At 42.6% G+C, this 23,389-nt stretch overlaps 1 protein-coding gene across 2 annotated transcripts in view; it reads left to right on the top strand.

Moving 5' to 3' along the window:
• Window positions 1-379: 379 nt before the first annotated feature.
• sema3h (sema domain, immunoglobulin domain (Ig), short basic domain, secreted, (semaphorin) 3H) overlaps window positions 380-23,389 on the top strand; it is a 169,155-nt gene continuing 146,145 nt past the window's right edge. The window contains exon 1 of one of the 2 annotated variants that reach the window (XM_072582670.1): window positions 380-1,072. In XM_072582670.1, the coding sequence (XP_072438771.1) occupies window positions 901-1,072 (172 nt within the window). In that variant the 5' untranslated portion in view covers window positions 380-900. The remainder of the gene's footprint in view (window positions 1,073-23,389) is intronic. The other variant, XM_072582669.1, reaches the window with a different exon arrangement.

The following is a 23,389-nucleotide window of genomic DNA, read 5'->3' as shown; positions in this document are numbered from 1 at the left end:
ACATCAGCTCTGACACTGGAAAGTTCCTATGATCAAGGCTATTTTAAAAAAAAGCAGCAACGCTGACAAGTGCTTCTGTCTGAGGAAGTCATTATTGCCTGTAGCCTTCTTGCTCTCCAGCCTGGGCGGTTTATATAGCGACCTGAGCGAGTCAAGTGCAGCTCACAGTGAGTGCACCCCAGAAACACTCACCCTGTACAAACCCACACATACAATTGTAAAATAACACAGACCGAACTACCCAACTGGTGAACTTAAAAAGCAGGAAGGAGACCCCCATTCTTTCACTCGGTGTTTGACTGATTTACTCTGACCTGCAGCCGGAGGGGTTTATTTTTTGCACGGAGAGGAAGTAGTTATCTGCCTCTGTGGGTTAATCTGGGAGGGTTCCTGTGCATTTCTTTTTGAAGGCGGTGTTGGCAATGTGTCACTTGCATTTAACTTTCGGCAGGATATCATAGTCTTGAAGGCTGAGAGATAGAGAGAGGAGGGGCGTGTTCCTGTCTCTCTCCCGCGTCCAAGTGAAAGTGGACAGTTTGGAAGGTGGGTGCACACTGCCACCTGACAGAGCAGATACTGTGAAGGACCAGTCACTGGCCAGCTCACCGTCAGTGTGCGCTTCAGGAAGAAAAAAAAGCTGGGGGTAGACTGGAACGGTATGCCTGTGACCCGCCTCTCGCCCAAGGTTAATTGAGAGATACAAGCTCCTATGTTTGACCAGTTGCCTTGAGAGGTCTTTTAGGCTAAGACTTAAGCCATTTCAATCATTCCACCCCCACCCCGGCCAGCTGTTTGCTGCTTTTTTTCTCCTCCTTCACTCTGATTTGCACTAGGACGGTCTCAAGCTTTCCGGGGGATTGCTGCTGTTGTTGTCGGAGAGAAGGAGCAGTGGGACTGACGATGTTGGGGATGAAGAGTGCTCGCCGCTCAGCTCCGAGATGCGGATTCCCCTTCAGCCTCTGCTGGGGACTCAGTGCCTTCCTCCTTCAAATCCTGCTCCTGTCTGCCCTTGGGGAGAAACTGACCGGTGCATGGAGACCTTCCCAAGCCCGGCTCCGGCTCACCTTCTCAGGTAGACTTCCAATTACTTGATGTCCTTGTACTGTCTCTCAATCTCTTCCTACGCTGTTCATGTGTTTCTGCGTCTCTTTCTCTCAGCTGGCTGCCTCTTACTAAATCAACCATTAAATAAATATCCCTCTCCCTATTCCGTTCTCTCTCTCTCTGTATTTTCCTTTTGTTTCTGACACAGATTCTTCCTAGTTCTCGTGTGTCCCCCTGTTTGGTTCAGTCTTGTCTCTCTCTCTCTCTCTTCTCCGCCCCGTTCTGTGCCTCTCACCCAAACTCTTGCTGAAAAATTTTTCAGCTTCTGGCTCTCGCTGTCAGTTTTAGTCCGTGTCCCATTTTTGTCTCTGTCTCTTACCTTCTTTGCCTGTCTGCTTATTTGGTTCTGTTTGTCAGTGTTCTTCCCCCGGCGTACTACTTATCTGGCTTAATCCTGTAAATGTAGTCTCTCTCTCTCTCTCTCTCTGAAATGTAAGTTATATTTGAATACTTTTTCCCTTGGTGAGTATAAGCCGGAATTTTAAAATCCAGTATCCCAAAGGTTTTGAAAATACAGACTCACCATTATTTTACCATGAGTACTGTGAACAGAAAGCATACTTACAAATTAAACATGCCATTCAAACTAGTCCCTGTGTTTGTAGTTGGGGAAAAAACCCATCAATAACTTAATTTATATTAGATGTGCTACCTGTTACGGCTGAGTGACCGGTCCCTGGCACTGCGTTAATGTCTAAATGCTAATTGATTTGTGTAAAAGTTAACTGACTCTTAACAGAATCTCCTAACTCTCATTAACTATTATCCATCCAACCATTCCACAGCAGTGCCAAAGTTATCAAAGAAAGAATGGACTTGTTGTGACACAGTACAGTGCTTTCTGTAACCTCAGAATGGCCCACAGCACTTTCCAGCTAATTAAGTGCTCTTGAAGCATGGCCACTGTTATAATGGAAGTAATTCAGCAGGTAATTTGCCCATTTTGAAATCCCCAAGCAAATGGCAATGAGATAATGACCAGACAATCTGCTATAGGTGTTGCTTGAAGGATACATTTTGGCTAGAACTCTTGGAGAGCCCTCCTAGCAGACAGTAACAGAAATAATTCCCCTTTTTAAAAATTTATTGATGGGATATGAATGTCATTGGCACTTAATGAGCATCTGTAATTGTTTATAAGGCATGAGACATCTTCTTAAACTGCAGCAATCTGATGCGCTTTAGTCTTTCACTAATGTTTCTAAACCCATTCTGTGTCTTATTCCCAGTGCTGCACTGTAATTATGAATGTACCCTGCAGCCCAAAAAGTGCACTTGCTTATTTTGAATACTAAGTTATGCAGCTGATGTTGTTGACAGTATAAAGGCTTGGGTGTAAACCTTTTATGGTTGATATAGTTCTGTGAAGGTGACTCTTTCTAATGGTCAGAAACATTTTATTTAGAAAAAGCAGAATCGAAACAGTATTTCTAATAAATCATACGATTGAACCTAAATGACTAGGTAAGCTATCTGATGAGAATGTTGTTGCTGTGTTTACTAAGATGAACTTTTACAACCTACAGGAAGAGTGGGCAGAAGCCAAACAAAGCAAACTTCAGGAGGGAAGATGCATATCAGCTGATGGGCTGTCTAGCAGCCTCAAAGTAACTGGAAAAAGATATTTTCCATTACAATTCAATGGGAAAATTGAGCCTGTGTCTGTGTCTGTGTCTCAGAGACAGGAACAGAGAGCATCACATCCAGTAAATGAATAGAAATTCACCATATGCAACACTTGTGACCTCGTCAGTTGAGTAACAAATTTTAAAATGGCAAATGTGAATAATTCTTCACTATGGGTAAATATTGAGAAAAGATATTGATTTTTTTTGCCAGTGCTTATGACAATATCTTTCCAAATTGTCATATATAAAGTTTAATTTGTGTTTTCTTCTGTGTAATCTTATTTTCTTTTGTCAGAAGTATATTAGCTGTGCCTTGTGAATATGTTCAGTAATTTATCACCATGGCAACCAAATAGTAAGAATAAAACCGATGGTCTATCAAGCCAGCTTCCACTTTGGAATCTAACTTTTTTCCAATGTTGTCATCAACTGGGGTCATACTTTTCAAAATGATAAATTGTGTTGGTCCTAGTTTGATAGAGGTGTGCGGCCTACTTTCCAGACACTTCCATATTATTCCACAATTGAATAAAATTGGCACGATGGCTCGCCCAGCAAATGTTGCTGACCCTACTTGACCTACAGAAAATGCCTTCTTGAACTGCTGAAACACCTGGGTATATGGAGTCCCACAGTGGTAATTGAAAAGGTGTTACAGAATTTTAACCCAATGATGGTGAAGGAACCGTGATAAGTTCCTGGTCACGATGATGTGAGTTCAAGAAGAACTTGCACATGGTGGTGTTCCCATTGTCTTTCTAAATATTATAGGTCGGAGGTTTGATGGGTGCTGTTGAAGAAGCCTTAGTGAGTTGTGCATCTTGTAGATAGCACCCATTACTGTGCGAATGGTGGTGAAGGGAGTGAATGTTGAAGGTGGTTGGGATTTCTGTCAAATGAATTGCTTTGTCCTGGATTGATGCAAGCTGCTTGAAAACTGTTGGTGCTGCACCCATCCAGACAAATGGGGAGTATTCCACCATACCTAGAGGAAGGATCTTGTGAAACTTGAAAGGGTTCAGAAAAGATTTACAAGGATGTGGCCAGGGTTGGAGGGATTGAGCTAGAGGGAGAGGCTGAATAGGCTGGGGCTGTTTTCCCTGGAGCGTTGGAGGCTGAGGGGTGGACTTAGAAGTTTATAAAATCATGAGGGGCATGGATAGGGTAAATAGACAAGGTCATTTCTTAAGGTGGGTGCGTCCAGAACTAGAGGGCATTGGTTTAGGGCAAGAAGAGAAAGATTTAACAGGTATCTAAGGGTCAACGTTTTCACGCAGAGGGTGGTGAGTGTATGGAATGAGCTGTCAGAGGAAGTGGTGAAGGCTGGTACATAAGACCATAAGACATAGGAGTGGAAGTAAGGCCATTCGGCCCATAGAGTCAACTCTGACATTTAATCATGGCTGATGGGCATTTCAATTCCACTTACCCGCATTCTCCCTGTAGCCCTTAATTCCTTGTGACATTAAGAATTTATCCATCTCTGCCTTGAAGACATTTAGCGTCCCGGCCTCCACTGCACTCCGCGGCAATGAATTCCACAGGCCCACCACTCTCTGGCTGAAGAAATGTCTTCACATTTCTGTTCTGAATTGACCCCCTCTAATTCTAAGGCTGTGTCCACGGGTCCTACTCTCCTTGCCTAACGGAAACAATTTCCTAGCGTCCACCCTTTCCAAGCCATGTATTAACCTGTAAGTTTCTATTAGATCTCCTCTTAATCTTCTAAACTCCAATGAATACAATCCCAGGATCCTCAGCCGTTCCTCATATGTTAGACCTACCATTTCAGGGATCATCCGTGTGAATCTCTACTGGACACGCTCCAGTGCCAGTATGTCCTTCCTGAGGTGTAGGGACCAAAACTGAACACAGTACTCCAAATTGGGCCTAACCAGAGCTTTATAAAGTCTCAGTAGCACAATGGTGCTTTTATATTCCAACCCTCTTGAGATAAATGACAACATTGCATTCACTTTCTTAATCACAGACTCAACCTGCATGTTTACCTTTAGCGAATCCTCGACTAGCACTCCCAGATCCTTTTGTACTTGGGCTTTATGAATTTTCTCACCGTTTAGAAAGTAGTACATGCTTGTATTCTTTTTTCTAAAGTGCAAGACCTCGCATTTGCTCACATTGAACTTCATCAGCCATTTCCTGGACCACTCTCCCAAACTGTCTAGATCCTTCTGCAGCCTCCCCACTTCCTCAGTACTACCTGCCTGTCCACCTAACTTCGTATCATCGGCAAACTTCACTAGAATGCCCCCAGTCCCTTCATCCAGATCATTAATATATAACGTGAACAGCTGCGGCCCCAATACTGAACCCTGCGGGACACCGCTTGTCACCGGCTACCATTCCAAAAAAGAACCTTTTATCCCAACTCTCTGCCTTCTGTCAGACAGCCAATCCTCAATCCATTCCAGTAGCTCACCTCGAACACCATGGGCCCTCACCTTGCTCAGCAGCCTCCCGTGTGGCACCTTATCAAAGACCTTTTGGAAGTCTAGAAAGACCACATCCACTGGGTTTCCCTGGTCTAACCTACTTGTCACCTCTTCAAAGAATTCCAATAGGTTTGTCAGACACGACCTCCCCTTACTAAATCCACGTTGACTTGTTCTAATCCGACCCTGCTCTTCCAAGAATTTAGAAACCTCATCCTTAATGATGGATTCTAGAATTTTACCAACAACCGAGGTTAGGCTAATTGGCCTATATTTTTCCATCTTTTGCCTTGATCCTTTCTTGAACAAGGGGATTACAACAGCAATCTTCCAATCATCCAGGACTTTCCCTGACTCCAGTGACTTTTGAAAGATCTCAACCAACGCCTCCGCTATTTCCTCAGCCACCTCCCTCAGAACTTTAGGATGTAGCCCATCGGGGCCAGGAGATTTATCAATTTTAAGACCTTTTAGCTTTTCTAGCACTTTCTCTTTTTAATGGAAACCATACTCAACTCGGCCCCTGACTCCCTTTAATTGTTGGGATATTACTCATGTCTTCCACTGTGAAGACTGACGCAAAGTACTTACGTTCTCCTGCTATTTCCTTATCTCCCATCACTAGGCTTCCAGCATCAGTCTGAAGTAGCCCAATGTCTACTTTTGCCTGTCGTTTCTTAAGTATTGAAAGAAACTTTTACTATCATTTCTAATATTACTGGCTAGCCTACCTTCATATTTGATCCTCTCCTTCCTTACTTCTCTCTTTGTTATCCTCTGTTTGTTTTTGTAGCCTTCCCAATCTTCTGATTTCCCAGTGCTCTTGGCCACTTTATAGGATCTCTCTTTTTCTTTAATACATTTCCTGACTTCCTTTGTCAGCCATGGCTGTCTAATCCCTCCCTGGATAATCTTTTCTTGGGGACGAACCTCTGTACAGTGTCCTCAATTTTACCCACAATCTCCTGCCATTTTTGCTCTACTGTCTTCCCTGCTAGGCTCTGCTTTCAGTCAATTTTCGTCAGCTCCTCTCTCATGCCCTCATAATTACCTTTATTTAACTGTAACACCATTACATCCGATTTTGCCTTCTCTCTTTCAAACTGCAGACTGAACTCTACCATATTATGATCGCTGCTTCCTCAGTATTCCCTTACTTTAAGATTTTTTTTTATAAAGTCTGGTTCATTACATAGCACTATGTCCAGAATAGCCTGCTCCCTTGTGGGCTCCATGACAAGCTGTTCCAAAAAGCCATCCTATAAGCATTCCATTAATCTCCTTTCTTTGGATCAACTGGAAACATTATTTACCCAGTCCACCTGCATATTGAAGTCTCCCATGATCACCGTGACCTTGCCTTTCTGACATGCCTTCTCTATTTCCTGGTACATGTTGCGCCCCTGGTCCTGACCACTATTAGGAGGCCTGTACATAACTCCCATTATGTTTTTTTTTGCCTTTGTGGTTCCTCAATTCCACCCACAAACTCCACATCATCCGACGCTATGTCATTCAGTACCATAGATTTAATTTTGTTCTTAACTAACAAGGCAACCCTGCCCCCTCTGCCCACCTCCCTGTCTTTTCGATAAGTTGAAAATCCTTGGATGTTTAACTGCCAGTCCTGACCCCCCCCCCCCCCCCGTAACCATGTCTCTGTGATGCCTACCACATCATAATCATTCACGATGATCTGTGCCATTAGTTCATCTGCTTTGTTATGAATGCTACGAGCATTCAGTTAAAGTGCCTTAATGCTAACTTTCTTATCATTAGACATATTGGAAGTCATAAGATGTCTTAAGTTATCCTTCCTTTTTGCTGCATTCCCAGTCTCCCTCAAGTTTAAATCCGCCTGCACACATGCTATCCTGCTGCTTATCTTTCCATTTAACCGCATACTCCCTGTCGCTTTCACTTTCCCTTCTCCCCCAACTCAGAAGTTTAAAGGCCGACTGACCACCCTATTTATCCTCTTCGCTAGAACATTGGTACCTGATCGGTTCAGGTGGAGACCGTCCCAACGGTACAGATCCCCCCTGTTCCAAAACTGATGCCAATGCCCCATGAAGTGGAATCCCTCTTTCCCACACCAATCCCTTAGCCACGTGTTTACTTCCCTAATTTTCTTATCTCTATGCCAATTGGCACGTGGCTCGGGCAGTAATCTGGAGATTATGACCCTTGAGGACCTGTACTTCAATTTCCTTCCTAGTGCTTAATAATCCCCAAACAGATGAATAGGAAGGGTTTAGGGGGATATGGGTCAAGTGCTGGCAAATGGGACTAGAATAATATAGGATACCTGGTCAGTATGGGCAAGTTGGACCAAAGGGTCTGTTTCTGTGCTGTACATCTCTGAATTCTAACCTGTACCTTTTGTAGGTGGTCGTACCTAGGATGATGCTATGGTCCATTTAGATTTCCTCCGGGTTTTTGCCCAGCTCCTCGGTCAATAAGAACCTAACATTCTGATCTAATATTCCTGTCTATTTAAGGCTCTCTTTCATCTCAATTCCATCCATTCCGATAACATCTTCTTCTTGTACACCTTCACTATCTATTCTAATGCAACACTGCCTCCCACTCGTGTGTAAGTGACTGCTACCTAAATTCAGATTTGACAATGATTTTAAAAACAATTTAATATTCCAACTTCATTCTGGTGATTGTGAATATCAGTATCAAAGTTGGTATTTGTTGCCTGTCCTCACTTGCCCTTTGTGGTGTACCACTTCTTAAGCTTTTTAGCTTCTCTTGCAATCCTGTTAGGAAGTTCCTTAATCTTGACATTTGTTTAAATTCTTTAGATTCCTTAAAAAGGAAGGTTTTTTTTGCAGATTGGAATGTGGCCAGTATAAATTATCACCATCCATCCTTTTTTATTTGCTTGGAGATTGTGCTTTTTGTTTTTTTTTAACATTTCTGTTTAACAGTTTTGTAGAAATGTTCCAGGGAGAAGAATGCCCTTTAGATAGCAGTCAAGAATCTAGTTTCCAATTGTTCTTTGAGGATGGGTGTCACGAATGAGATGGAGGTAATGGGCTGAATGGTCTTTGTCATGGTGACAAACCTTGAGAATAGTGTTTTACTACTGGTACGCTCCTTCCCCCAGCCAAGACTGCTTCTTGGGGACCCCATGCAACAGCAGGCAGCCATTATAACCAATTACAGTATCAATGAAGGGCACTCATCTCACACAAACACTGGTTTGAATTTTCCAGACAGCACTCTACTGAGGTAGATGCCTATCATGTAGACAGAGGCAGCCTCTCAGTGAAAGGTTGTAGTGAGGCCTCCTCTAGATGCTCAACCACCCAACCAGCTAACACCACAGATAGCAGGGCGCTTCAGCCCTTTAGCTCTCTCTGATGTTGGCCTGGTAACTGTGGCTGAATTTTTAAAAAAAGCCTTCTAAAGGTCTCATTGAGGCACCCTCTGGTAACGCCATCCATGTCAGCAGTGCCCACCTTTTCCAGTGGAGCGGCCCAACAGCCTCTTCCACGCTTTCCTTAATTTGGTGCAACACGAGGAGATGGCCTCCCATCACTGCCTCCTCTGGGTTCCCCTGGAGTTGGACTAAAATCCAGCCTGAGTATGTGAGACAGAGAGATGGAGTGTGAAAGTGAGAGTGATAATGTGAGCTACACTGAACAACATGCAAGAATACTATGCACATTACAAATAAACTGGTTCAACTGTGCCATTTCATAAATCTCTGTGGGAGGAGACCAAAATTAAGTGGGAACTTCATTCCATTAGAGGTGATCTCCTCAGCCTTTCTGGTGAATATATTTGCCATGTTTGGTCATTGACGGATCATAAAAACACTTTGGTCCTTTTTGTTTGCCAATCTGTTGGACTTGGAGTACATTATTCTTGAACCAATGTTCCAGTTACCTAAAGGGCATTCATGTCCAATGCAGCAGGATAACTCCCTTTATCATTTGGTATCAGTGGGTTAGATCAGGGATTGTGGTCAAACACTACTCAGATTTTTGTGACTTCTACCGATGGGTTTGAGAACCTTAATTTGAACTTGTTTAGAGAATTCAAAGCTGGTGATGAAATAGATCAAGGGGGTAACCCTCCACAATGATTCAGTTAGTGTAGAAAAGCAGATGTAGACAAATGTAACTTAGCTCCAACTACATAAGGACAACCAGTGAAATACCCAGACACACACAGCTTTTGTAAACCAAACCTGCCCAAATGCAGAATAGCAGTCGTCAATCAAAGTTGTTGACTGACATGCTCAAAGCAATAGTTTTTATGTCAGTGAGAGGTATTGATTTAAAATTTACAGCCCTATGATGAGGTCACGTCTTCCATTGTGGTAGGAATGAAACAAGAGAAACGTGCAATTGCTGGAGGCAGTTAAGAGAAAATCCATTGACATTGATCAGTCTCAGTGCAAAATAGACCTGAGCATTCATCTCTCCGCAGATGCTGTCAGACCTTCTGAGTATTTCCAGTGTTTTCTGTCTTTATTACCAACGCGAAGCACCTGCAAGATTTTGCTGTTGCACCTTTTTATTGTTTCTGTTTTTGACCACCTTGAAGAGTTTGACTCTTCTCTCTGATTGGATACCCATTTCTCTCTCCCATCACATTCACCTTCAATGCTTTCTGTTTCTCTTCTTGTGTGAAATCAGGTATGTCCCTTGCAACAGGAAACAAGTTGACATTTAATCTCTCCTGCCCTCCACCCTGAACCAGATTTTTCTTTTCATTCCTCTTCCACTCTGAAATCCACGCTTGCAAAAAAAACCTTTTTCCATTTCTGAATTCTCATGAAAAAAGACCTGAAGATTAACTCTGCTTCTATCTCCACGTATAAATAATTCCAGCGTTTTCTCTCTTTTTTTTATTTCAGATTTCCAGCATCCATGGTATTTGTTTTCCATTTACAATTTCTGTTGATTGAGGGTCTTGGGCTAGAAGCCACAGTTTAAAAATTAGAACCAGACCTTTCAAGAGTGAAGTAAGAAACGTATTTAAACACCGAGCATGGTAGGCGTTTTCTTCCCCAAACAGAACTTGAGCTGAGTTAGGTTTCACTCTGGAACTGATAGATTTTAGTGAACCAAAGAGAAAGGGATACATGGAGTTAAATTGCAGGTCAATCATAATCTCATTGTGTGGCCGAGCATTGAAATACTCTGTAATCACTTCTGTTTCCCAATTCCATTTTACCTGCCTTTGCTCCATATCTTTTGACTCCCTTACTCAATAAGAACTGTCAAACTCTGTCCTGGAAACTTTGCTGTTCCTTCATTGTCACTGGATCAATCACCTGGAATTCTGTCCCTAATGGCACTGGGCATTACCTACACTGCATGGACGCCAGTGGTTCAAGAAGGCAGCTTCTCAAAGGTAATGGTGAATGGACAATAAATGCTGGCCCAACCAGTGAATCTCACACCCCGTGAAAGGATTAACATAAAATTCAGAGACTTTCCCTTCTCCCAGCTCATTGAGATTGCTAAAATTGTTTCCGTTTGTAGGTTTTGTAGTGGTATCGGGCATCTGCACAATGCAGTAAAACAACAGAGTTGTCTTCAGATTTTTTTAGCATTCAATTGTAGTATTCACTAAGAAATCAGAAGTCTATGGGAAATCTCAATCTCTCGGCACATTGCAAAACTATGCCAGGGGTATCTTCTGCCTCTGTGTCGTGGGATTAAGAAAGATCATTTCTCAAAATGGCAAAATCTTGCTTCAAAGGCCTGAGGAACTGTTAGTTAATTTGTGCTGAACTTGAAACATGATGTTTTGTTTTATGCTCGGGTGAGACAGATTAACCTTAGCAGGGCCAGTTTTTTGTAATATGCCTTTGAGTTTTTATAAAACAGCCGAGCATATCAATGTATAAGCAATGACAGAAATAGTCTGGGCTGATGCAATCCTCAGTGATTAATTCAAAATTGGTCTTGTTTTTAAGCCCAAGAAACACATGCTAAGAGGGGTGCAGTACTCTCCTTTTTCCAGAAAAGGAAAATAAATCATGTGTTTTTATAACACTTTGTCATGTCAATACAATCAATGAATTATCTTGGCATAAATGGAAATGTGGCAGCCAATTTTCTCCAACTGATCCCACAATGAGCAAAGGAGTTGAATGGTCAGTTAGATTGCACTTTGGCAATACTTCAAGGCATAATGTTGGCTAGGACACTAAGAGAATGACTTGCATAACAACTGCCTCAATGGGGCCTTGGTTTAAAATTTCCTCTGAAGGTTGACGCTGCTCAACAGTGTGAGGCACTCTCTTGATACCTCAACCCGGATTATCTACTTCAGCCCTTGGATGACCTTTGAACCCAGAAGCTGATGACCAAATGTTTGGGGTGCTGAACCCATCACATCGAAACAGTTAAACAAACCTCTTAGTAGATTTACTTCCAATACTAAAAGCTTACACATATTTTTGTAAAACACGGTGTGGGGAATATAACGAGTATGATTTGTTTTTTGCCCTTTGGTTGGATAGTCAGTAGCAACCCCCATGCCACAGTGATCCAGGTGAGTCCAGTACTGGTAGGAAAACTGGGAGTGGTGAGCAGTGCCAATGTTTACACACACAACTGCAGGAGAGATTGCCAGAGATAAATGTGTATAGGCAGGGGGGTTCCCAGGGAAGGGGTCGCTGGCAGGGGTGTGGCTTTCAGTGGGCAGCCCCTGGTGGTCCCAGGTCCCCTGATTGGGTACTGAGTCCCCCTCAATAAGTATCTTCCCTGGATGGCGAGTTGATGTCAATGATGGTAAGGTGAGGAAATTAAATGATACTTAAGGGCCTCAATTGGTCTCTGAGCTTAAAGGTTGTCCACCACTATTCCTGTCTGGAGCTTGAATTGATTGAGGAGGGGAGTGGAATTAGGAAGATGTCTGGATCTCCACCCCATACCATTCTGCCCAATCAAATGCCCTCATCTCTGGACTTGCCGCCTTGCGGGCATTAATTTCTTCCATCTGGCATAAATTTAAGACAGAATTAGGTAGTGTTGAATAGGGAAATGGTTAAACAAGAGTTAATGTTGAGCAATATAGAGCTCCACCTAATCTAATAATGCCATTCAGTCGTTGGATCTAGAGCCTGACGGAGACAGTCATACAGTATGGAAACAAACCCTTTGGTCTAACTAGTCCACACCAACAGTAATCCCAAACTAAATTAGTCCCACGTGCCTGCATTTTGCCCTTTTCCCTCCAAACCTTTCCTATTCATGTACTTACCTAAATGTCTTTTACATTTTGTTTGTTTGATTATGCCAAATTAATGAATACTCATTGCTAATGCTATCATGCAATAAACTAGACCTCGTTATATCAGACAAGTAAGACTCTTGTTAAGACACTCTACTGATCTGTTCTCTCATAATTAGACTCAGCGTGGAAGGTGGGGGGTGGTGGAAATGAACAACCTCCATCATGAACGACACACTGGTAGCGCCGGTGCCTGAAAATCTGACATGCTGTTTTTTCTTTGATAAGAGTCGAGGGTGAAGGGGACAGGTGGGAAAATGGACTTGAGAACATAATTGGAACAACCATAATGTTGTTGAATGGGGGGGCAGACTTGAAAGACTGAACGTTCTTGCCTTACTCCTATTCACAAGACTGAAATTCTTGTGCCTTCTTTCTCTTTCATTTCCCTATTTCAATTTTATAATCCCTCCTTTGCTCATTTCTTCTGATTTTGGTGTCCACTCATTTCTCCCACCCAGTTTCTGTCCTGAAGGATATTGTTGAGATCAGGCTGTCAAGAAGACCAGTTGATGAAATCCAGAAGATGCAAAGAATGGGTGGCACGGTGGCTCAATGGTTAGCACTGCTACCCTACAGCACCAGGGACCCTGGTTCGATTCCATCCTCTGGTGACTGTGTGTGTGGAGTTTGCACATCTCCCCGTGTCTGTGTTGTTTTCCTCTAGTTTCCTCCCACGTTCCAGAGATGTGCAGGCTTGGTTAATTTGCCATGCTAAATTGCCCATCGTTTTCAGAGATGTGTGGGTTAGGTGCATTAGTCGAGGGAAATATAGATTAATAAGGTAGGGGAGTGCATCTGGGTGGGATACTCTTTTGAAGGGTTGGTGTGGACTTGTTGGACCAAATGGTCTGTCTCCACACTGTAGAGTTTCTATGATTCTAATAAAATTCAACAATAGGGGTAAGACATACCTTCACTCCTCTTAACTCTACAGGGAAGTGTGTAAAATGCAAAGGACAATCAGGTGACTTGTGACATATGTACTTGTACCTTGAACAAATGTACTTGTACCTTGAACAAATGTACTATAATGGTCTTCTGTTTGTGACAAGACAAGATATATGTAACTCATTAGACCTTAGTGTGGACTGGTGATAAATGAGCAACAACGACATCTCACATTTTATATAACCCTTTTTACATAGACTATACCAAGTGCAGCATTATCAAAACAAAAACACTGACTTTGATCCAAGCAGGGATGGGAAACTGACTAGGTCAAAGAAAGAGGTGTTAAGTTGTGTATTAATGGAGGAGTGAGAGAGACAAAGATTTGGGGAGAGATAAGGTTCAGGGCATATGAAGGATGTACAGGATGCCATAGTTGGAGCCAAGCATGTCGCTTGGAGGAAGCTAGAGACCGGGAGCGTGAAAGAATATGAGCAATTTGAACCCCAGTTTAAGAATTCTAAAATAGACACCCTGGTGGATTGAGAGCCAGTAGGTCAGCAAACATAGGAGTGATGGGTGAAAATACATTCACTTATCAAACTGCAGGCTGTCTCATAGTTTTCCCATCGTTGAGCCATGTTGCGATCCAGTTCCATAGATAACCTTTGTGCACCTTGACTATTTTTCAGGTGGGAGGGTGCAGCTGACCTCAGTTGACATGTGAACACTTGCAATTTCCAACAGAGGTCGCTAGAGAGCAGAGGGTACCCTGCTGATATTTCTCACCTCCTGAGTTCAGTGTCTCTGCACCACATCAATGGAAATATTGTATTAAATTAGAGCAAACAGTGATTGAACTTTGGCCTTCAGAACCATAATAGGGAAAGAAGGAAGAAAAACCCATTCATTTCTGTAGCATCTTGCACAACTTCTGGGCATCTGAAAGTACATTACTGCCAATTCAGTACTGTTCGAGTGTAGTCTGTGCTGTAATGTGAGTGGTGACTCATTGAGTAACACTCTTGCCACTGATTCTAAAAGTTTCCAGGTACCAGTCCAACTCTGAGTTTAGCACAACGGGGACTGGCCTGGAGTGGGACTCTCTTCTGGATGAAATGAAGAGCTGAGGCCCTGTGTGTTCCCCCAGATGGATGTATTTTGTAAAACAGCTGGAGAGTTATCTCTGATGCCTTGGCCAAAGTTCTTCTCTTAATTCCCATCGCAAGAAAAAAAATTGCGCATTGTCGTATTGTGGAACCTTACTGTGTGAAAATTAGATGCTGCATTTCCTACATTACAGCAATGACAATGCTTCAAAAATACTTCATTAGCTTTAAAGCACTTTGAGTGTTCTGCAGTCATCCAGGACGCTATAATAAACGCAACGCTTTCTTTCAAATCAGCTACTGTCCTGGAGATTAATTCAAGGTAACGCTTGGAATTGCAATCATTGGTGGATTATCTGTCAGATCTACGGCCAGAACAATAGACATTCTCTTGTAGATTTTGAGGGAAACTTCAGTTTGACGAGTCACCTTGAGCATTGCTGTTCCTCTCGGACAAGTCCAGAGAAATAGTCGGCAGTAATCACAGGAAAAACAGGAAAGACCTACAGTGTCCCGGTGCTATTCAACAGACAAGCCCACAATCAGGGTAGTGATGGTAATACCACCAATTTAAAAGGGCACTACCCTCAACGTAAGTGATGTTTGGCCTGTTCCTGTCTCTAGATATGGAAATGATTGATAAATCCTGATGGCTATCAGGTGGGCACTTGATGGAAGCAGGGGTAGGTGAACCAAGCAGGGGAGTTGGACTAACTAGATTGCTCTGCAAGGATTTCGTAGGTTAAATGGCGTCTTCCTTTGCTGTAAACAACACAATGACTTTTTTTTTGAAGAAAAGAAAGTAAAAGCCATAAAAATCATAAGTTGCTATGGGCAGCACGGTGGCTCAGTGGTTAGCACTGCTGCCTTACAGCGACAGAGACTCAGATTTGATTTCAGCCTTGGGTCATTGTGTGGAGTTTGCATGTTCTCCCAATGTCTGTGCAGGTTTTCTCCAGGTGCTCCAGTTTCCTCCTGATGTCCAAAGATGGATTAGCCATGGGAAATGTGGAGTTTTGGGATAAGGTGGGACGGTCTTTGGAGGATTGGTGCAGACTCGATGGGCCGAGTGATCTCTTTCCACACTGTAGGGATTCTGTGATAACTGCCAGAATAAGACTTGACTGAATGTCCTTCTTCTCCAATCAAGTCTGCTGTGCCATTCACTGAGATCATGGATGAACTGATGTTCGTCAACACTTTTCCCCATCACCCTCGATTCCCTTACTGATTTAAAAATCTGACTTTCTCGGCCGTCAATGAATTCCTGCAGTGCATTTTTCACATTCCAAGAAATAAATTCCTGTCAACAGCTACTCTTTTTGTAGAGCCCACCCAATTTTCATTCTGTTTGACAGGTGGCTGATCTGCCTTGTTGAATTGCTGTGCGGAATGTTAAGTTGAATATTGTATCCTATGATGTGAAGTCCTTCAGATGAGTTGTTAAACCAAGACTTTGGCTGCAATCGTGGATGGCTATTAGAGGTCCTGTGATGTTGATTCAATGAAGGACAAGAGAACATTTCCCAATGTTCTCGCCAATATTTATCCATTCACTAACTTAAGGCAGTGATCTGATTGGCAGGAGCTTGGTTTGTGAACATTGGATGCATTTCCGGCGTTACGACAGTAGCTATACCTCACTGAGTCACTTGACTGGTTTACTGGGGTTTCCAGGTCTTCTCTGAGAGGTGCAGTTTACAATTGTGTGTTCTTTCTTTGTCGGACCACTGAGATTAGGACTCTCTCCAAACACCTAACCCTGTTTAGACTATTGTGTTCGTCAATAATAGTTAGCAGGCCCAATTAAGCAGAAATGTGGATGTAAAGTTAGGATACTGGGAATGGCATTTTGAATGGGTGTCACTGAAGTTGTTTAAAGGGGTGTCTCATCAAGCTTGATAACTGTATAAACAGTCAAAACCACTTAACAGTCCATTTGCTTTTCAGAATAAAACAAGTTTTTGTCCTCTGCGTCACTAAGATTGGATCAGCCTTCTGTGTTTGTTTTTCATTCCTTCTGCTAGTCTTTTATTGTTTGGGTCACACACCATTAGGCTGAATATATCAGCAGGCACTTGGCCGCTGAGGCATGTTACTGTAAATAATTGAGCATTGGATTCATTACCTGCTGTCATCGGAGCAAAGACATTCCTTAGTGTGGCTTAAGCAAGGTTCAAAGGAAAATGATGTATGGGCCACCCACCACAAAATTCATTTCTACACTGCCTGCAAAGCTATCTGTATCATACAATGTAAATCCCCCTGCTGCAGCATTGTAGAGAAGGAAGCCTCAATGTTTTAAAACTTGAGCCTGATTTGTCAGGTCTGTGGATAGAGAGAGAAAAGAAGATCAAGCAATAAATTTTCAAACTCTCCACATCAGTCAGTATTTTGGGTGGGTATATCAGTCAATTAGCTGTGTGTGGTGAGGCAGATGAGTATTTTCTCTGGACTTTTTTATACTGATGTGCAACATTTATCTTGCCCTTCCTGCAGCGTTCAGAATCCTATAGGTTTGGGACTTGCTAGTAATGCACAGCACAGTCAGTCCAACTACTTCATGCTTCTCATAAGCATCTTATGTGGTGCCTGTCAAATGCTACAGCGATCTGTATGGCCAGTATTTTGAATTATAGCTGAAGTTGTTATGTAATATAAATGTATGTAATGTAAATGTAATAGTAAGTTTGTTCACAGTGAAGTGCCCCAAAACATGAAATAAGTTGTTTGATGATTTAGATTGACAGAAGGAATTGACCTCCCCACTTTCTTGATATTGTCACACATTCTTCACTGGATTAGTGGTGCTGGAAGAGCACAGCAGTTCAGGCAGCATCCAACGAGCAGCGAAATCAACGTTTCGGGCAAAAGCCCTTCCTGATGAAGGGATTTTGCCCGAAACGTTGATTTCGCTGCTCGTTGGATGCTGCCTGAACTGCTGTGCTCTTCCAGCACCACTAATCCAGTATTTGATTTTCAGCATCTGCAGTCATTGTTTTTAACACCATTCTTCACTGTCCATCTATTAAGAACATCTCATCTGCTTTGCACTGCAGTGTGAAGCTTAGGTTACATTATAGAATCCCTACAATGTGGAAGCAGACCATTTGGCCCATTGAGTCCACACCAAACCTCCAAACAGCATCCCGACCAGACCCATGGCCCCCAATCCTTGTAACTCCGTATTTAGCATGGCCAATCCACCTAAACCTGCATATTTTTGGACTGTAGGAAAAAAAACGCAGACCCAGAGGGAACCCAGGCAGACTCGGTGAGAACATGCAAACTCCACGTGGACATTTAGAGTCATAGAATCATAGAGATATACAGCATGGAAACAGACCCTTCGGTCCAACCCGTCCGCGCTGACCAGATATCCCAACCCAAACTAGTCCCACCTGCCAGCACCTGGCCTATATCCCTCCAAAACCCTTCCTATTCATATACCCATCCAAATTCCTCTTAAATGTTGCAATTGTACCAGCCTTCACCACATCCTCTGGCAGCTCATTCCATATATGTACCACTCTCTGCGTGAAAAAGTTGCCCCTTGGTTCTCTTTTATATCTTTCCCCTCTCACCCTAAACCTATGCCCTCTAGTTCTGGACTCCCTGACCCCAGGGAAAAGACTTTGTCTATTTATCCTATCTATGCCCCTCATAATTTTGTAAACCTCTATAAGGTCACCCCTCAACCTCCGATGCTCCAGGGAAAACAGTCCCAACCTGTTCAGCCTCTCCCTGTAGCTCAGATCCTCCAACCCTGGCAACATCCTTGTAAATCTTTTCTGAACCCTTTCATGTTTCACAACATCTTTCCGATAGGAAGGAGACCAGAATTGCACGCAATATTCCAACAGTGGCCTAACCAATGTCTGTACAGCCGCAACATGACCTCCCAACTCCTGTACTCAATACTCTGTCCAATAAAGGAGAGCATACCAAATGCCTTTTTCACCACCCTATCTACCTGCGACTCCACTTTCAAGGAGCTATGAACCTGCACTCCAATGTCTCTTTATTCAGCAACACTCCCTAGGACCTTACCATTAAGTGTAGAAGTCCTGCTAAGATTTGCTTTCCCAAAATGCACACCTCACGTTTATCTGAATTAAATTCCATCTGTCACTTCTCAGCCCATTGGCCCATCTGATCGAGATCCTGTTGTAATCTGAGGTAACCCTCTTTGCTGTCCATTTCACCTCCAATTTTGGTGTCATCTGCAAACTTACTAACTGTACCTCTTATACTCGCATCCAAATCATTTATGTAAATGACAAAAAGTAGAGGGCCCAGCACCGATCCTTGTGGCACTTCACTGGTCACAGGCCTCCAGTCTGAAAAACAACCCTCCACCACCACCCTCTGACTTCTACCTTTGAGCAGTTCTGTATCCAAATCGCTAGTTCTCCCTGTATTCCATGAGATCTAACCTTGCTAATCAGTCTCCCATGGGGAACCTTGTTGAACGCCTTACTGAAGTCAATATAGATCATATCTACTGCTCTGCCCTCATCAATCCTCTTTGTTACTACTTCAAAAAACTCAATCAAGTTTGTGAGACATGATTTCCCACGTACAAATGTTGACTATCCCTAATCAGTCCTTGCCTTTCCAAATACATGGACATCCTGTCCCTCAGGATTCCCTCCAACAACTTGCCCAAAACTAAGATCAGGCTCACCAGTCTATAGTTCCCTAGCTTGTCCTTACCACCCTTCTTAAACAGTGGCACCACGTTTGCCAACCTCCAGTCTTCCGGCACCTCACCTGTAACTACCGATGATACAAATATCTCTGGAAGAGGCCCAGCAATCACTCCTCTAGCTTCCCACAGGGTTCTCGGGTACACCTGATCAGGTCCTGGGGAATTATCCACTTTTAACCGTTTCAAGACATCCAGCACTTCCTCCTGTGTAATCTGGACATTTGCCCGAAGGTGGAATCAAACCCAGGTCCCACCTCTTGTGAGGCAGCATGCTACCCATGTTTGAGTCCCTGGAATGAGACCTTTAAAGGCAAGGTTGCTACAACTGGACCAAGTTGACATTCAAGCCCCCAGTGGGCAGTTAAAATGTATCCTTAAAGCATCCTGTATGTATTTTAATTTCAAAAATATACTTTAATCATTAAAAAAACTTTATAGTCACAAATGGTTCAATTATATATTTAGTACATTAAGAAAATAAGCAAATATTGAAGTTTGACTCTATCCAACAGACAAACCAAAGATGTCTCTTGCTCGTACAAGACTATATTTCCATGCAGTATCTGCTTCCATTTACTCTATGGTGCCACATTGCATATAGTCAGCAGGAGATGGGGCAAAATTGCCCCTTTTAAACCAACTGGGTTACAATATACATTGAATTCAGGAACTCTCCTCTATTGAATGCTCCTATTCTTTTTGTAAATTTGCATATTGCAACCTCTCAGCTGGGCATGGGTCAATAGAAGAGTCCCATTATAATAATTGGCTACTTAATTGGCTTATATCAGTTAAAGAGGGTTGGTAGGTCAATGTTGTGCCTTTAATCACATTTTGCAAGCAACATGGTGAGTCATATGGAAACTGCTTTTTAAAAATTGCAGATGTTGAAGTCATGTCAAGCGTTGAACAAGATTGAATATGCATTGAGCCTGTGATGATAAGTAATTATGAACCTAAAAGTTGGGGAAGTGTTTGCCCAAGTAATCCAGAGCATTGACTCTGTCTAATAAACAATGCAGGATCTCATAGTTCATGACAGAAGACTACAATGATCTAAAGTCACCAGATGGTGAGCTAACCTTAAACACCAACTAAAGTATTTATTCTGTAAAGAATGAGTTCATTCAATAAGCAACAGACCACGTGAGGACAACTCAGCGTAGTTTTATTGCACAATTCATTAAAAGGACATGACATGTATTTATAGTTACACTTTATTTTTAGATGCATTCATTTCTTAATCAGGGAGATGGGTAGTTGTGCTAGGAAATGGAAGAATTCCCATTTTCTGATATGGTCGAGAGTGCACAGGAGGATTTTCTGAATGCGCAAGTTGAGAAATCATTGTAGAGTCAATACATTGTAGAGTCTTTTGTTTGTCTGCACATTCATTGTTCCTGAAAGTGTCAGAGTTATGTCCAGGGAAATGGAAATATTTGGCTTCTGGACTCTCCCAGTAGATCGAATGGCTTTGGGTGGAAACAGGAGTATATATTTTGATACGCTGGCTGAGTAGGTTAGAGGAGAAAGTGAGGACTGCACATGCTGGAGATCAGAGTCGAGAAGTGTGGTGCTGGAAAAGCGCAGCAGTTCAGGAAGCATCCGAAGAGCAGGTCAATCGATGTTTCGGGCATAAGCCCTTCATCAGCGTGATTCCTGATGAAGGGCTTATGCCCAAAACGTCAATTCCCCTGCTCCTCTGATGCTGCCTGACCTGCTGTGCTTTTCTGGCACCACATATTTTGACTCTGAGTAGGTTAGAGGGTCAAGCCTTTACCTATCATTGTTCATTACACACTAGCTTTCTGCAGAGAGATTGGGAAGAAGGTAATTCTTGCTAGTCTCTTTTTCACCATACAGACAAATTGTAGCTTGGCTCCCACTTGAGTTGGAGTCAGTCTAGCTGCTACTCTTTCAGACAGCAGAGAGAATATATTTCATTTTGAGTAGGGAAACTGTTCTGTATAGTCCCTGAAATTCAAAGACTTCTCTTGATTTTCATCTAAAATATTCAGTCACATCATTGTGGCAGGGATCAGTAATTCCTTGTAATGGTAGGGTTAAATCAGATGGTGATAGTGACTGTCCCTTTTCCTTTAGGAGTTTGCGGGTTATGGCTGCCAAAGTTGGGCTGGTGAGTCGCAGTGCATTCTGTGTATGATGCTTTTGATCAATGGTGTGCTGAAACTATCTAATGCAAATCCAGATGTAGCTGCTTTCTAAAATTCCACCAAATTAATCAATGCCTCTTTCCCTGAAGGGGAAAGTATCTTAAAAGTTATGGTACTGTTTGGGTTTTCTTTTTAAATGGTTGCTTCCTCATTGCATCTTGACTGAAACGTTGACTCCATCACTACCTGCACATCATGCCCACAACACATATACTATTCACAGGATGCATTTCAGCAACATGGCAAGATTCATTTTGGCAGCACTGCCTAAACCTGCAGCCTCAAGTACCTGGAAGAAGTAGTGTTGGAATCATCACCTCTCTGTTCCCTCCAAGGCGCACATAAGCCTGAGTTGGTCATGCGCTGTCATCGTTTCATTGCCTCTGCATCCAAATCTTGGAATGCTCTGTCTAACAGCCCTGTAAGAATACCTGCAACACACAGGTCTGAACAGTTCAAGAAGAATACTTATTACTGCCTTCTCAGGCAAGTAGGGTCAGCAGAGATTAGATTAGATTTCCACAGTTTGGAAATAGGCCCTTCGGCCCAACAAGTCCACACTGACCCTTCGAAGAGTAACCCACCCAGACCCATTTCCCTCTGACTAATACACCTAACACCACGAGCAATTTGGATTGGCCAATTTACCTGACCTTGCACATCTTTGGACTGTGGGAGGAAACCGGAGAACCTGGAGGAAACCCACGTAGACAAGGGGAGAATGTGCAAAGTCCACACAGACAGTTGCCCAAGGCTGGAATCGAACCTGGGTCCCTGGCGCTATGAGGCAATAGTGCTAACTACTGAGCTACTGTGACACCCTAATGTTGGCATCGCTCACATTTCAAAAGTAAATCAAAACTTCAGGTAACAAAGACTTTTTTAAAAATCCATAACTAGAAATAATAATCTTTTTAGAGAAGATGTTTCTACTGTTTAATTAAACTAAGGCTTCCAATTAGTCTTCATATTTAAAGTGTCATACTACAAAGTGCCAACATATACAGAAGGAAGTCAATCATTTCTTGTTATCTTTTTATTTTTCTGAAATTAGCCAGCAGCAGCCAGAGATCCACAAGCAGTTACAAACTGTGCCCAGCAATAAGGCTCTGATGGTATTAGGATGTGTCTGTCAAGATAATTTTCCCTCAGGTAAACCTGAGCAATGGTCTTAAAGGGATAGAAGCAGCTAAACACACCTCCGTGTTAGCAGCTAAGTGTCTTAATTACAGTTCGGGTGTACCAATGAAGCCACAGGCAAGCTACTTGATGGAACTGAAGGTGCATAGAGTAGGTATGAACTGTGATTTCAAATGCTGTGCAGAATATAGTGCTTTCTATACTATAACCATTTGGGTGAATGCTGCCTCTTGAGAACAATTAGTCAGGTATGAAAGCATTGGACATCGGAATGGGCAAAGATTCTAGATCAAGGAGGGATTTTCAAGAATGTTTCAAATAAAGAGTTGTGTCCATGAATAGATAAACAGCATAAAGCCTGTGGGACAGTGAGTTTGATGGACTGAATCTCCTTTTTTTTTGTGCTGTTTGATTTAACATTATGTGCAAATTACTAGTCTTTTTGAAAGTAATCACACTGCAGATTTGGGAGATAGTTAACATTTGAACATGTCTCTGATCCTGTAACATCAAGTTATCCTCCTTTTAACCTAGTGTGGTGATACTCTGGCTTCAAGAGGTGTATTTTGATCTTTTCTTTCAAAAAAAGAGGTTTATGACAGATGGAAAGTTGTCTATTTGGAAAGCCAGTGAAGTAAATAGTTTGTGAGGCCTTGGTTTTTTTAAAAAAAGTTGGAACAATAGAAGCAGCCTGAAGGGTGGAGTCAAGCTCCCAAAGAACCGGAATTTTTCGTTTTAGATGTTTAGCAGCAGTTGTTGCTGGGGTTTCAGAAGGGTTTAGAAGCTGCAGTACGTCTCTCCCTGCTACGCTGAGTTTTCTTTCGATGTTTTTCCTTCTGGTCGGCTAGAATTTCATGTGAGACTATCTATTTTACTGGATTTGACTTTTGTCAAGAGAGATTTTAGGGGA

The sequence above is a fragment of the Chiloscyllium punctatum genome, chromosome 12, assembly GCF_047496795.1.
Source record: "Chiloscyllium punctatum isolate Juve2018m chromosome 12, sChiPun1.3, whole genome shotgun sequence".
NCBI lineage: Eukaryota > Metazoa > Chordata > Chondrichthyes > Orectolobiformes > Hemiscylliidae > Chiloscyllium > Chiloscyllium punctatum.
This window is presented reverse-complemented; position numbering and strand designations above follow the sequence as displayed.